Consider the following 17,484-nt stretch of genomic DNA (forward strand, 5'->3'; position numbering starts at 1 on the left):
GGGCTACTCTTTTCGATTAGCAGCAAGGTATCTTTTGTATGCACCATCCCACAGACATGGTAGTATATACGACGGTCTTTGATATGCCAGTTGTGATGCACTGGCTGGAACGAGAAATAACCCAATGGACCCACTGACAGGGATCAATCCCACAGCGACTGCACATCGAGCGAGCGCTGTACCACTGGGCTACATCCTGCCCCATGTGTCTGTAGGATGATAATGAGAGATTTAGGGTTAGAGATGAAAGCATCATCTGCCACACGTACTATTTTAATTGATTAACAACCAGTGATCGTCTGTGTACATTGTCCAGAGGCTGTCAGCTGAGGCAGGACTTAGCTCAGTCAGGAGTGTTCACCCGAGATCCTTGGATCATAGGATCGAACCACCTTGGTGGACCCATTGCATTTTTTTACTGTCACAACCTGTGCACTATGAGTGGTATATTAAACAGCGCTTCTAGAAGTTTTATGAAATCCACTAGACTTAAATGCAGCAGTTAACAACTTGGTTTTCACTAGCCATTGGGCATGGCAATAGTAATTATTAACTAGCCCAACATTGAATAACACTAGCCATGGGAGTGGGGCTACCATAATCCAGAAGCCCTGTCAAAGCACCTGGTATGTGCTGTTCTGTCTGGAGAAGTGCATATAAAAGATCCCTTGCTAGTAATGGGGAAAATATAACAAAGACTGCATGTCAGAATTACCAAATGTTTGACATCCAATAGCCTATGACTAATGAATCAATATGTGCTCATGTGACCGTGACTTTGATGTACGGCAACCCTGCTCCACAGAAGAAGGGAATAGGACCGAGGAAGAGGAAACATGCGCCAGGGGCAGCACAGGGGAGTACCAAAGCTGGTGGCTCGGCTGACAGCGGCGGTCCCTTCTGCGTCGTTGCCTCCAGTCCGACCGGACAAGCCAGCCAAGCCAGCTGAGGAAACCCAGCCAGCGAAGTCTGACGAGTCGAGACCCCCACCCACAGGGAACTCAGTCGAGACAAACAAGAAAGTTGGTGTTGTGAACTGGAAGGCCATCACTCCCCCGAGTGACCAGCGAGCCAAGGCACAGCCTTCCATCTCTGGCTGAGGCAGGGACTTTGCCGCATGGAGTCTCACTGTCAGTAAGATCAAGAGCCAGTACGCTAAGTACTTGGTTGGTGATACACCACACATGGACTCACTGCCGGGAGGTATCCAAGAGGGAAATTTCAAGCGCTTCCCCGACGGCAGTGAGGTGGCCATCCATGATACGGACTTAAGAGACAGGACGATCTGCCTAGTGGTGACGACGTGCCGGGAGGGTCTGTACAGACAAGGAATCCTTTTCAGGGATATGGACAACAACACCGTCCACAGAGTACTCAAGATCATCGCTGGCGTCCATTACGTCGAGCTAGCAAAAACCCTGCTAGGTCACAGGTGGAGGAAACTTGTGCCACACTTCAATGGCAAGCAGTTCATTTTGTCTCCGTAGGCGCCAACGTCCTCAAGAACAAAACGGCCTTAATGAGGCCACTCACGTGGACATATAGATCAGACTTTAAACTTTTAGACCTTTGTTCAAAATTTTATGTCAAAATTACTTCTTTTTAAAAAAAATATTATTAAATAGTCCGATCCTCTCTTCTTTCTCTTATTTATTTTTGGACTGTCTAAATATTCGGTCAAGCAGTCAATTCTTTTTTTTTTTGGCTTTTTTTTTTTTTACTAATTGCTATTTTCAAAATTCTGCCCAATATCAACTCTAAAAACACACACACACACACACACACACACACACACACACACACCCTCCCCCCCACCATCCCAAGTCAGGCCACCGATCTTATCGGAGGTCGGACTCTGGATGAGCGTGTTCGAAACCCTAGTGGTATATGGGCACATTAAAATAGTTATCTAGCTATCTAGCTCATGTAATCAAGACTGGATGGAATGGGGTTGAATGTACAGTAGATCAGTGGGAGAGCACCATATCAAAGTTCTTCTTAACTTTTGTATATGAAGCAATACGGAGCTATCAAGAATGGTTTTAAATCATTATTATTCAGTAATAAATTTAAACCTTTTTAGCATTACTTTACGTAATGTATGCAACAGGTATATATGAGTAATGATGATAATACTCTTCTTGAAGTATTCTTCTGGGTTTCATAAAAGAAGGTTCATGTTTTAAACCCTGTCTTTTATTCCAGTATTGAAATAACCTCCCAACAATTGCTTTCTTAACCAGTAGTACTTGTTGTTGACCATTGTGCATGACTACCAGAAAACACCTAATTTTCACAATTATCTAAAAATAGGCTTCACAAAGCAAATTGTGTGTTCTGTGTACAATTACTTTGTTATTCATTATAATAAAGGGGTGGTGTCGTTCACAGACAACCTCATTAAATCTGTCTGCCAAACAAATGCACTTGAAGTTGGATGGAACTGAACAATAGACTGGTATTCAAGCCAGACGGGTAGTGTGACCCACTCCTGTGTTTGTCACTGCATGATGTGTGTTGTCAGGTCATAGGGTTTTACGTGCACATTCAAAACAAGCTGTTGTAGCGCACGCCTGTCATGGGCACAAGAGCCGGCCTCGGCTGGCTCCTCCATCCATGACAGGAAAGGGGGTGGGGGGGGGGGGTGGGGGGGACTGCCTGCACTGGCAGGTGCAAGGGAGCACCAGCAGCCCAACCAAGGTCAGTAGCAGGCGGGTGGGGGTGGTGGTGGTGCTATGGAATTTTGAATGGAGCAGTTAATATGCCAAAGAGAAAAGGTGCGCAATTTTGATTGAGGAATTTGGGCGCAATTTTGAACGGTCGGTCAAAAGGAAAATGGCAGAGCTAATATAGGTTTTGACATTAGTGAATCGAGAGTAGCTCGTTAATTAATAATAGTGCTTACGAGTTCTGTGTGTTTTTATACTGGCTGTGGTTCATTCTATAGCCAGACTGTTTAATTATAGACAGGATAATCCAGGTATAATCTCCTTAAACAAGGGAAGATAATTAATGTCTCCATACCATCTTTTCCTGACCTTTCTCCTTTGTCTCACATCCAGCCAGTGATCCACAACTAGTTTAACATGGGAAAATGTATGTAAAAGACCCCTTGCTGGCAGACAGTAAGAGTACACTGTAATGGTGAAAGCGTGTTTCCTTCTGGATCAAGTGTAGCAGTGTATATATCACAGGCATAGGAAGGTGCCAAAAAGTGTGTGTGAGTGTGCACACACACATATGTATAAATATATAAAAAGTTTAAACCATTGCTGTTGCTATGCCAATGTATATTGGAATATTGTGAAGCAGACTGTTAAAAATTGGATGTTGATTGTACGAAACAAACATAATTTGAAGTATAACGCAGTTAGGGATGTTGACAATATATATTGCTAGTTCTCGAAGACTGTCCTAACTCAAAAGGCATCCTATTTAAGATGGGGAATTTACAAATAAACTTGAACATTGTAAACGATAAACAATGTATCTCAGTCATGTCTGCTAATAGATCAGTCTGATTAATTGAGTTCGAAATCATGTGATTCGCTTTGATAACTGCATAGTACGGTTTTTGGGAGAGGGTAGAAAAATTACAGTTATTACTATCCATTAGAATATTTACGTAAACAAAAACAACAAGTGATTAAATAGAAAATGTTCTATAAATTTTATTACTGAAGTGAAAAGATAGACATTACTGTTGGTAAGAAGTCAATGTGACAACACTGAGCTATCAACCATTTTCTGTTAATAGGATGCTTTTACAATGAACAAGGAGATGGGGCCTATTTTTTTAAAACCCACTAGCCCATCGGGTACTACATTTGCACTTGTCTCTTGCCCGATGTAATAAAGCACTAGCCCAGGGTGTTGGGCAAGTACATTTGTCAAACTCTGCTGGTTGGGTCAAGAAAAGAAAAGGGCTCAATCGTATAATGGGTCCAATAAGGTGGTTCGATCCTACAATGCACACATCTCAGGCGGGTGCTCTACCAACTGATCTAGATCACACCCCTACCCTGACATGGCCAGTGACTGAATCCAGAGCAGAATAACCATGGTTCGGACACCATATAAACGTAAAATAAAATGTGTTGAGGGTATTGTTAAATAAAACATTTATTCCTACAGTGGACAGAATGTAGCCCAGTGCTGAAAGGATCGATCCCCATTGGTGGACCCATTGGGCTATTGCTCGTTCCAGCCATTGTACCACAACTGGTATATCAAAGGCTGTGGTATGTGCTGTCCTGTCTATAGGATGGTGCATATAAAATATCCCTTGCTACTAATTGCAAAATGTACCATGTATCGCCGTTAACCAACTTTTCAAGCCTCTAAATACCATCATGAGAAGAAGAGTCAACAAAAAACGTCTAAGAAAATACAACAAAATATTGGCGTGTACGAAAATGCGATAGTAACAAAAACTTGTTGGTCAATCTTGGCTTCAAACCCAGGTACCAGACATTGCACCACCAAGCCAGTTCGCCTCTAGTCAGTTCGTCCCCAAATAGGATGTCATTTCGCCCCCACATGCTTAACCAGTTCGCCTCCATAAAGAAAATTCCTCAATTAGAATAACACTCACCAGAAGAGGCCATATCGAATTGGCATTGTGGTTCAAAGCCCTCTTAGGTGTTAGCCGAAGATGCATGATCAGCATCAAGGTTATGTAGCAGATTAACCATTGTTTTAACATTAAATAAGGTGGAAGTTTATTTTGTTTTATTTGTGATAGTTTGTAGATACTCATAATTCTTTTTACTCAAATTATTTCTTTATTCTTAAAACAGATCCTATCTCTGGCAGGAATTGATGTTTTAATAAATGTTGATGGTGTGGTTTACATGTGTAAAAGTGCTGTTTATATATATATATATATATATATACATACACACACATATATTAATTAAACTGATGATTATATCATCTCATGATCTGCCCAGATCATGGAAAGACAACAATTCCACCCCTCTAAGAAAAGAAATACACACACACACACACACATACACACGTACACACACACACACACAGAGTTTAGCATGCCTCTAATTAAACAATACAATAAAACAAATTCTCATTTCAACTACATAAAAGTTGAGTCGGCTTACAATCATACCAACCTTTTTGTACCAGATATTGATGAGAAAACTAAAGGGTTTGCTTATTCAGTCTGCTGATATACAGTGATATACGGTAGGCCTAGTGGGTTTCCTCTCCATCATACCCCCCCCCCCCCCCCAATTTTTTTTAATGTTTGACATCCAATAGCTGATGATTAATAATAAATCAATATGCTCTAGTGGTGTCGTTAAACAAAACAAACTTTCAATGGACTAGAAATATTGCTAATCAAGAGTTTAAAACCAAAAGTACCCTGCACACAGGTACATGCAATTGACTGGTTACAGGCTTTACATCTGTTCAGGCATGGGGAGCAAGCTAACGTGTGTTCACTCTCACGCTAGCCTCATTGTCAAAGGCTGTCTATGCACCCAGAGAACCCTCAGAGTTCCTCATTTGTATGTCAGCCTTTGAGTAAACAGGGTGGGCAACATCTAGCAGTGGTAGCACTATAAGCAAGCCGGCTTTTCAACAGGTCACTTGTATCGGGCTTCCAGATATTTCAAATCTGAGCCATTTTGTGGGTCACTTGCAACGGAAAGGTGTAGGGGTACCGGACAGCTTTGGATTGGATTTTGTTTTCTTTGTGGACACACCTGTGTGGTTACATGTAATATTGCTGTGTTCAGAATGGCAGAAGAAGAAAACGTTACTGATACGGTAAGAAGACAGAGCAATACATGTATGAACATGTATTTGTCACGTTGAACTTTTAAAATAGAACATGTGTGCATGCATGTGTCCGTGTGTGCATACATATTGTATTATTGACTATTACGTAAATGGTTTATGCTGGAATGTTAAGTTCTAAAGGCTAATTTGTGGAAAGAAGTCTTTGTGTTATATTTAACATACCCATGACCTCTCTTTTCTGATGGTTAAGATTTTATTTAAGTATATAATTAATCAATTGCTCTACCCTACTGTTCCTCACTTTATTGAGGGTTTTAGTACCGACCCCCACCCCAAAATTAAAAGTGTTTGTTTGTGTGTGTATGGGGGGGGGGGGGGCACGCATATTAATGTAAACATATATAAAACCCATCACTGCTGCTTCCTACACCAGAGATAATCTCAGAAATATGTACTAAACACTAAAAAAGTATTTTATTCCAACACTCCTATATATGGCTACCACTGTTATAATGAACTATTTTTTGTTCAGTCCATAAGAAGTCCATTATGAAGCTTAAAAATTAGACATGTTGAATTAAAGGAACATTTCTGAGTTTGCTGCAAGTTTTAAGATGTTATCGACTAACAGACTTTTTAATGATTTTAATTACATGGCAAATATATTTTTCTGCATAATATATTAGTGGCTGTATATTAAACATGTTTCTGATAGTTCTAATATTTGTACTAAGTTAAATTTTATTTTATTTTCTAAAAAAATTTTTTTCGTACATACGTAATTATTTGAAGACAAAATCCAGTTTGGGCTTCTTACAAATATTAAGACGACCAGAAACACATTAAATATACAGATACTGATATTCTAAACAAGAAAATATATTTAATATGTAAGTTTAATCGTAGAAATATTTTATTAGTCGGGGGGAAAAAACCTTACAATGTAGCAAATGTAGGAATGTCCCTTTAGTAATATGAATGTATGTCCAAGTGGTTCAGGTGCAGCGTTCTAAAGGACATCTATAGGGCAGGACGTAGCCCACTGGTAAAGCTATCACTTGATGCGCAGTCGGTTTGGGATTGATCCCTGTTGGTAGGCCCACTGGACTATTTCTCATTCCAGGCAGTGCACCACAACTGGTATATCAAAGGCCATGGTATGTGAGCACTATCCTGTCTGTGGGATGGTGCATATAAAAGATTCCTTGCTACTAATGGAAAAATGTAGCTGGTTTCCTCTCTAAGACTATGTAAAAATTACCAAATGTTTGACATCCATTAGCCGATAATAATCAATGTGCTCCAGTTAAACAAAACAAACTTCTTTTAAAAGGACATAGGCTACGGGTTTGAATCCCAGCATAGCCATTACTAAGTTATTGCTTTTTTTTTTAAATGATTGTTTCATATAAATTATCAAATAGCATGGTGACACATGTTGAATTCTTTCTCCTCTCTCATTAACCATTAACAACACATTTTTAGCTACCTCTCCTGGACATGTTGCTGAGATGTTGTCCAGGATAGCATAATTTGTGAACCTCTATTTGATTATAAGCATGGAACTATTTAAAAATAGAAGTGTCACCCATCCAACTTGACCTAAAACACATAAAAATAAATGTTTTATAAATGTTAATATCCTACCAGTAGTACATGTACATATCATGTGACAGTTTGAAAGAATTTTATTGGAAATCAGCTGTGCTTGATTGTACATGTATGTGAGATTTCAATAGCTGGAATAAAAACGTTATACCGGTATTTAACTCTATGCTGTGAATCATTGGCTATTGTTAATGCTCCAGTAAATAATCTGTCGGTTAACAACCATGGCAGGTCTAGCTCTGGGTGAGCAGAACGTTTCACCAAATTATTTTTTAAACTTGAAAACCCCCCAAGAAACTGGCAGTTATATTCTAACAAAATGTCGGTTATTATATAAAATTATTTTTTCCAAATTAAAATAAAATTTGCCAACTGCTTTTGAAATTTGTGATTGGAAAATTTGGCAAGTGCCAGAGATAGTCCTGATGTGATACAAACCAATAGGAGAATGTAAAAAAAATGTTTTGTAACCTTTAGTATTAATCATCGGCTATTGGATGTCAAACATTTGGTAATTCTGACATATAGTCTTAGAGAGGAAGCCCGCTACAACAATTCCATTAGTAGCGAGGGATTTTTTATATGCACCATCTCACAGAGAGGATAACACATACCATGGTCTTTGATATACCAGTCGTGGTTCACTGGCTGGAACGAGAAGTAGCCCAATGAGCCCACCGACAGGGATCGATCCTAGACCGAGTGTGAATGAAGCGAGCAGTTTACCACTGAGCTACATCCCGTGCCCCCCACCCTCCAGATGAGAATGTAGAAAGTAGTTTTGTAACCTTTAGACTTGGAGCTCCAATATTAGTCAACCACTCCTTGTTTTCTTTCCAGTGCTCTTTACAGTTTGACATTCACTTTATTTACTCTTGTCATTTGGAGCACAAGCAAAGTTTAAACCTTTTTTTACCTACTCTTTAAAATGTGTACTTTCTTGACTAATTAAGCATTGGCATTCGCTCTTATTTCGGGCAGCAACAAAGTTTATACTGTTCATAGTCACAAGTGTTCAAAATGTAGTTTTAATTTTTAAAAACTAATTTAGCATCAGCAATCACTTTACTTTACTCTTGCCATTTAGGGCAGCAGTAAAGTTTATACTTTCTTGGTTAAACTAGCATTTTTATTTTATATATCAGAAAGAATTTGGTAATGTCAGAAAATATTTAAAATGAAAAAGTGAATGAATGATTGAATTAATGTTTCCTTAGTGTCGTACTATATTGATCATCTTACTTCGTCAGGGCTAGCTCTGGCACTCGCAAAATTTGCCATTTGTGAATTTCAAAGACAATTGGCAAATTGTATTTTAATTTGGAGAAATAATTTCATGTAATAATTGATATTTTGTTACAAAATAACTGGGTTTCTGCAATATTTGAAGTGTAATAGATAATTTGGCGAAATAATTTCATGTAATTATTGATATTTTGTTACAAAATAACTTGGATTCTGCAAATATTTGAAGTTTGATTGATAATTTGGCGAAATAATTTCATGTAATAATTGATATTTTGTTACAAAATAACTGGGTTTCTGCAATATTTGAAGTGTAATAGATAATTTGGCGAAATAATTTCATGTAATTATTGATATTTTGTTACAAAATAACTGGGTTTCTGCAATTTTTGAAGTGTAATAGATAATTTGGCGAAATAATTTCATGTAATTATTGATATTTTGTTACAAAATAACTGGGTTTCTGCAATTTTTGAAGTGTAATAGATAATTTGGCGAAATAATTTCATGTAATAATTGATATTTTGTTACAAAATAACTGGGTTTCTGCAATTTTTGAAGTGTAATAGATAATTTGGCGAAATAATTTCATGTAATTATTGATATTTTGTTACAAAATAACTGGGTTTCTGCAATTTTTGAAGTGTAATAGATAATTTGGCGAACTAATTTCATGTAATTATTGATATTTTGTTACAAAATAACTGGGTTTCTGCAATTTTTGAAGTGTAATAGATAATTTGGCGAAATAATTTCATGTAATAATTGATATTTTGTTACAAAATAACTGGGTTTCTGCAATTTTTGAAGTGTAATAGATAATTTGGCGAAATAATTTCATGTAATAATTGATATTTTGTTACAAAATAACTGGGTTTCTGCAATTTTTGAAGTGTAATAGATAATTTGGCGAAATAATTTCATGTAATTATTGATATTTTGTTACAAAATAACTGGGTTTCTGCAATTTTTGAAGTGTAATAGATAATTTGGTGAAATGTTCTGCTGACCCAGAGCTAGCCTGCTTGGTGAATGTGCAACTTGCATTATAAACAAGGTATAGTTTGTTTTGTTTAACAACACCACTAGAGCAATTATTGATCATTGGCTGTTGGATGTCAAACATTTGGTAATTTTAACATATAGTCTTAGAGAATAAACCTGTAAAATGTTTCCATTAGTAGCAAGTGATATTTTATATGCACAATCCCACAGACTGGATAGCACATACCACGGCTTTGTGGTGCACTGGCTGGAATGAAAAATAGTCCAATGGGCCCACCCATGGGGATTGAACTTGAAACGAGGTACAGAGATTATAGCTTGTTGATGCATGTATTAAGTGTCAGGCTGTAAAGGTCATCTGCTATGCCAGTGTACATGCACACACACAAAATGGTATATAACAATTTATATACAAGACAAATTGTCATAGTTTGAAATATTAAACAATATTCATTTTCTATCTCCCTATCCTGCAATAATTTCTGAAATGGTCAGGACAAATTTTGTTTAATTTGTACACATTTTACAAATAAAACACATACATATATGTCATTGTACCTATACCTAAATATGTACTCCAAATTCTTTAGCTACACATATAAAGGACTTTTTTTAATGCTCAAAGGGAATTGCTAAAAATACATCATGATTGATGATGTCAGTTAGCAACAAGCAACTTTCTATACTTACATTTGTCAGTTACTGGATCAAGGTCATAAATATTTAGAAACATGATCGAATTCCAAGCATTTTCTGAATATTTGTCCATAATGTGGTCAGCCATGATTATGTAAAGTCGGATACAACTAGAGCAGTTAACAGATTAACTGACCAGTTACTTCATTATTAATCTAATGTGTTCATTAATGTGACAGCTTTTCTTACAAAGCAAGGTGGACCTTTACAAATCTGATATCATTATTAATGGAAAATGTGTAGGGATCTTTAATTAGCTTTTAATGATGGACGAATCCACCGACTGACCCAAATAGGTACTATTTTCTTGCCAGGTTTTTACATATTAACATTTCTTGCTTCCTTAATTTCTATATATATATATATATATATATATATATATATATATATATATATTTTATAAACATAAAAATTTGCTTTAATAAAGTATAGTTACTTTTTTCAAGCCGCTTATTTTTCTTATCAAATAAATAACATGTATTATTAATTTGAAGAGCCAGTTTTGTGTTACTTGTTTCCCTTCGGAGAAATGCTAGGATCTTCATTAGGGTTGGAATTTTAGTAATCCGAATTCTAGTAATCATTTTGACAACATACATACATTAAGAAATACATTTGTGATTTGTGATTCTTGCAAATTATTAAGTTGACCTATAGATTCATGTGTGCTTATCAAGGAATACATTTGTGAAAAGAAAATGTTCAACAAATGAAGTTAGTATCATGACTTTGTATGCACTTATAAAAACTGCCATAGCCATGGAGAAACAGCTGAAGGAAATAAGGGACCGCAAGGTGATCACCGATAGCCAGCCTGCTTTTAATGGTGTACGTATTGTTAGTAAGTCGTTTCGTGTGTTATATGCTCAAGTATTGATCTGATGTTTAATGGCGTGGAGAGAATGGAATATGTTTAGGTGTCAAATACAGTAAAATAGACTGGTAAAAGGTTCCTTTTGGTCTGTCCTGGACAAAGTGTCTGATGATGGTTCAGATACTGCTTATAAAAAATTATACAAAATTGTTACAATATGTAGTATTTACATGTAGTTACTAAATAAATTAAAAAAAATTAATCACAAATTTGAAATAATTTTCAAGAAAATTTACTGAATAAAATTTTATTAAAAAATGGTTCCCCCCCCCCCCCCCCCCCCAGTATTAGCCCTGGAAATATGTGCCCAAACATTCAGTAGAGATGGACAGTTCATGCCTTTTGCTTAGATTTTATGATTGCTCAGTCTCTGTCGGTTTATGATGGCTCAGTCTTTGTTGGGTTTTTTTATCTTTAAAAAAAGGAAAGGAAAGGCTTTTTCTGTCAGTAAGAAAGAAATGTTTTATTTAACGACACACTCAACACATTTTTTTATTAGGGTTATATGGTGTCAGACATATGGTTAAGGACTACACAGATTTTGAGAGGAAACCTGCTGTCGCCACTTCATGGGCTACTCTTTCCGATTAGCAGCAAGGGATCTTTTATTTGCACTTCCCACAGGCAGGATAGCACAAACCATGGCCTTTGTTGAACCAGTTATGGATCACTGGTCCGGTTATGGATCACTGGCCCGTTTAAGTGGTTTACACCACCTACCCATTGAGCCTTGCGGAGCACTCACTCAGGGTTTGAAGTCGGTATCTGGATTAAAAATCCCATGCCTCGACTGGGATCCGAAACCAGTACCTACCAGCCTGTAGACCGATGACCTGCCACGACACCACCGAGGCCGGTCTGTCAGTAAGAATGCACTTATACATTAGTATGCATATGTACATATTGATAACATGTATTTTTCTTGACAAATATATTTTTATTAAGAAATATATTTTTATTAACAAATATATTAATATTAAAGAGATGGCTCATAAAAATACTATAACACATTGTTTAATATATGGTAATTGCGACATGTGGTATACCTATAATCTACATTATATGACTAGTCAGCATAATCATTTGAAACATAACACCGACTGTCACTGTTAATGTTATAAACTGTGTATGCTATAGATCACATATCCATTTAATAAACAGAATGAGACTATAAAGAGACTTTAAGGTCAGATGTACATTAATCTTTTTCCTGTTAACTGAACTGTGCCTGTGACATCACAAACAGTTTGAAAATTATCCCTATCAGGCCAACACTTAAACAATTAATTGTTTGTTATTAGACTGACACGTACAAATGTCTGCAGCTCACTTTCTTCATTTGTGGCTTTTTGTTTTTCTCTTGCTTCCATTTATGAACACACAAACCTCGCTGTGAAAAAAAATTGAGGATAGTGATTAATCGCTCCCCAACTTAGTATTTTTTTTTATTGGGAGCCATTTAAGATATTATAATATTTATACCATATGAACAATAGACTCAGGGGAGTGATAGCTCTCCTTAAATGGTGAGTTCTGAATACAGTATGTGAAAATAAATGAAATACAGACCAAAATCGTTGATAAAAAAAGAAAGAAAAAAAAGTCCTGAGTAACAGCAAAGAAAAAGTTTTTGTGAGACTGCCTTGCTCAATTATCCCACTTAATTTTATCTGTCCCAAGTTCCCAACCAATGTCCCATGACTGATATATCAATGGCTGTGTTATGTGCTATTCTTCCTGTGTTAAAGAGCATATAAAAGATCCCTTGCTGCTAATGGTAAAATGTAATGGGTTTCCTCTGAAGACCATTATGTGTCAAATTTATCAAGTGTTTGACATCCAACAGCCGATGATGAATTAATAATAGTGCCGTAGTGGTGTCGTTACACTAAACAAACTGCTGGTAACTGGGGTGGGATATCGCTCAGTGGTAGTGCACTCACCTGATGTGTGATGGATCATAAAGTTAACCCTGGACTCGAGGCCATGTCCCCATCCCATGACTAGTATATATATCAAAGGCCATTATTATATGTACTTGTCTGCCTTTTGCAGGCCATAGGATTTCAAACTTCATGGGAACCACTTTTTAGGTTCCGTGCCTTGTGATCATGGGAACACATTGGACACTGTTTATATTACTTTCGTTAAATAGTCGTACTCGATATAATAATCATAAAAAACAAATATTTTTGATTCCGTGATGTTACCGACAGTGCTGGAAATGATTGTTACTGTGAAATCTGAAGGTGTAATTTTAGGGAAGTGCATATAAAATATAATTTCTGAGTTACAGGTAGCACACGATAGAAGTGACCAATAAGTGTCATATTAACCATATATATAGATGAAGCTGTCAGGTAGCACACGATAGAAGTGACCAATAAGTGTCATATTAACCATATATATAGATGAAGCTGTCAGGTAGCACACGATAGAAGTGACCAATAAGTGTCATATTAACCATATATATAGATGAAGCTGTCGGGGAACATTTTTGCTATTCACTATGCAAGTTTCAAAGATAGCTACGCAATTTTAAAACATTAAACGGTAGTTGCTAATCAATTTTTAATTTACTACCGTGTAGGATTATCGCTAATGAAGATTTTGAAAACAAAATATACACTGTAGTGAATTTGTATTTGATGATGTCTCATTTAACACATATTCCTTTCTTTTCCTTTCTTTCTTGTATTAATATAATCATAATAATTAAATAAAGAAGTAAAAACAACAAAACTGACCATCCAGTGTGTAAATCCACATGTGGTTCTGAGTATAGCAAAGTAAACGTTTTTTTAAATATGTCTGCCTTATATTTAGCTTCTTTCTAAGCCATTTTGACATTCTCTTTTCATGGTGGTTGGTTTAAAATAAACTGCTTTGCACCTTGTGGCTGCACACTGTGACACAATAACATTTAGGGCTGGTCATGTTGCCAGCCAACAGGTCTGATAATATTCTAACACTATCAGCAATTCAGTGAATGTTCCACGCAGATGTAGATTTGGCAGAGCCAGTTTTCGATAACATCAAACATGAGCTATCCAAAGCAAAGTGCTGGAAAGTTGAGATCGGTAATATAGTACTGAAAGCTGGACTTGTTACCTGATTTTGGTATCTTCTCAGTTTGATATATTGACTTCTTGTCTGAAATGCAAGGGAACACGAGGCATACGGTAACTTTCAACTGTTTTGTAACATATATAGAACACTTTGAAATGCAAGGGAACACGAGGTATAAGGTAACTTTTAACTGTTTTGTAACATATATAGAACACTTTGAAATGCAAGGGAACACGAGGTATAAGGTAACTTTTAACTGTTTTGTAACATATATAGAACACTTTGAAATGCAAGGGAACAGGAGGCATAAGGTAACTTTTAACTGTTTTGTAACATATATAGAACACTTTGAAATGCAAGGGAACAGGAGGCATAAGGTAACTTTTAACTGTTTTGTAACATATATAGAACACTTTGAAATGCAAGGGAACAGGAGGCATAAGGTAACTTTTAACTGTTTTGTAACATATATAGAACACTTTGAAATGCAAGGGAACAGGAGGCATACGGTAACTTTTAACTGTTTTGTAACATATATAGAACTTTGAAATGCAAGGGAACAGGAGGCATAAGGTAACTTTTAACTGTTTTGTAACATATATAGAACACTTTGAAATGCAAGGGAACACAAGGTATAAGGTAACTTTTAACTGTTTTGTAACATATATAGAACTTTGAAATGCAAGGGAACACGAGGCATAAGGTAACTTTTAACTGTTTTGTAACATATATAGAACACTTACAAAAGTTAAAGTTTTTTTGGTTTAACGACACCATTAGTGCTCATTGATTATTAATCATCAGCTATTGGATGTAAAATATAGTAAGTTTTTATTCATTGTCTTAGAGAAAGGCAGCTATATTTCCCCCATTAACAGCAAGAGATCTTTTATATATACATTTTCTACAGACAGGACAGCACATACCACAACCTTTGATATATCAGCTGCCATTGTGTACTGGTTATTAGTCTTATTCAACTTACTGTACTTGCACAACAACTATGCTATACAACCTGAGTCATCTCCTCCACTGCAGAATTGTCTTCCCTTGCCGGATGTGTATCCATATCCGTGCATGGGCAGACCATCGTTCTTAATATTCTGCAGTCCTTCATTGTAGATGTACTTTTAACTGGTATACTGGTTATGACGGTGAAAACCCCCAATCAGAGAATGTATGCACTGAGGTGGTTTAGTCCTTCATTGTAGATGTACTTTTAACTGGTATACTGGATATGATGGTGAAACCCCCCAATCAGAGAATGTATGCACTGAGGTGGTTTAGTCCTCCATTGTAGATGTACTTTTAACTGGTATACTGGTTATGACGGTGAAAACCCCCAATCAGAGAATGTATGCACTGAGGTGGTTTAGTCCTCCATTGTAGATGTACTTTTAACTGGTATACTGGTTATGACGGTGAAAACCCCCAATCAGAGAATGTATGCACTGAGGTGGTTTAGTCCTCCATTGTAGATGTACTTTTAACTGGTATACTGGTTATGACGGTGAAAACCCCCAATCAGAGAATGTATGCACTGAGGTGGTTTAGTCCTACGACGCAAACACCTCAGATGAGAGCTCTAATCACTCAGCTAGATCCTGCCCCCAGAAAAAACCCAACATGAATGTAATTTTAAGCTATAACAGTATATTTTGTTTTTGTAACAAAGGATTAACACATATTGAGAGCAAGCGAAGGAAGAAGAAAGAAATGTTTTATTTAACAACACACTCAACAAATTTTATTTACGGTTATATGGCGTCGGATATATGGTTAAGGACCACACACGGCTATTGAGAGAGGAGACCCGCTGTCGCCACTTCGGCTACTCTTTTCAATTAGCAGCAAGGGATCTTTTATATGAACCATCCCACAGACATGATAGTATATACCACAGCCTTTGTTACACCAGTTATGGAGCACTGGCTGTAACGAGAAATAGACCAATGGGCCCACCGACGGGAATCGATCCAAGATTGATCACGCAACATGTGAGCGCTGTACCACTGAGCTACGTCCTGCCCCGAGAGCAAGAGAATTCATTTATCATTTTGTAAAACTGTATGAGCATTTGTAATGAAGTCAACCTAGTGTAATTACAAACCTAACAATAACCTTGATTTGCTTTTCTTTTGGCTTTCAGTATATATAGTTTAAAAATGTTTTTATTTTGATGACATTTTGTTAATAGTTGTCATTGTTGAAGAAATAATTTTTGAGATAGGGGTTGGTGGAAGGGGAGTTGGCTTTGGAAACAATAGTATCCAGACCTGACCAATGATGAGATGTATATCTGTGATTAAATGATTTCCTGAGAGTTTGTAGAAAAACTCTATGTAAAAGATCCTGCTATTTAGTAGAAGTAGTCTATGTAGCAGCAGGTTATATAACACACACACACATATATATATATATATATATATATATATATACTGATCAACAAAAGAAACATATTTTATTGTTGTGCTAGGTAAGTATGAATAATAATGAAAATTAGAAACAAATTTTCTAAATATAGTTGTTTATAACACGTGTACAATTAATTTGGTAATTTTAATAGACATAAATACTACTGGGATTTAAACTGAATAAGTTTAAATAAATTAAAAAAAAGTAAATTACTATTTGTTTGTTTTATTATTCAGTATACCTGTAGTTTGTATACCATGTACTAGTACATTTGAGAAAAAAAAAAAAAAAAATTGTGTGCATGATAAAAATGCCATTATATAGCTGTATCTGTTTTAACATGTTGCCTAACTCAAGGTCACCTGGTTTAGACAGTTAGACCACAAGTTCCTGTTCAAACATACAGCTAGTACTGATAAATTCAACAGCTAGGTATAAGATGGCTGGTAGGTCATTTCCTGTCTTAGTGTGTATGTACAACTATTGTTCATGATGTTGCAGTCTACATGAAGCCATGTTTTAAGCACGCATCACATCACCATTTCATGTGTCATTACCGCACCATATCACCATTTCATGTGTCATTACCGCACCATATCACCATTTCATGTGTCATTACCATACCATATCACCATTTCATGTGTCATTACCGCACCATATCACCATTTCATGTGTCATTACCGCACCATATCACCATTTCATGTGTCATTACCGCACCATATCACCATTTCATGTGTCATTACCGCACCATATCACCATTTCATGTGTCATTACCGCACCATATCACCATTTCATGTGTCATTACCGGT

At 36.5% G+C, this 17,484-nt stretch overlaps 1 protein-coding gene across 5 annotated transcripts in view; it reads left to right on the top strand.

Annotated features, from left to right (window-relative positions):
• The window catches only part of LOC121381245 (dihydropyrimidinase-like), a 130,255-nt gene that overhangs the window by 80,414 nt on the left and 32,357 nt on the right, over nt 1-17,484 (top strand). The window contains exon 1 of one of the 5 annotated variants that reach the window (XM_041510479.1): nt 5,567-5,790. The exons of the other annotated variants lie outside the window; for them this stretch is intronic. Coding sequence (XP_041366413.1) covers nt 5,761-5,790 — 30 coding nt within the window. The 5' untranslated portion in view covers nt 5,567-5,760. Of the gene's footprint in view, nt 1-5,566; nt 5,791-17,484 lie in introns of those variants that run through there. 5 annotated transcript variants of the gene reach the window in all.

The sequence above is a fragment of the Gigantopelta aegis genome, chromosome 9 (genome assembly GCF_016097555.1).
Source record: "Gigantopelta aegis isolate Gae_Host chromosome 9, Gae_host_genome, whole genome shotgun sequence".
Classification (NCBI taxonomy): domain Eukaryota; kingdom Metazoa; phylum Mollusca; class Gastropoda; order Neomphalida; family Peltospiridae; genus Gigantopelta; species Gigantopelta aegis.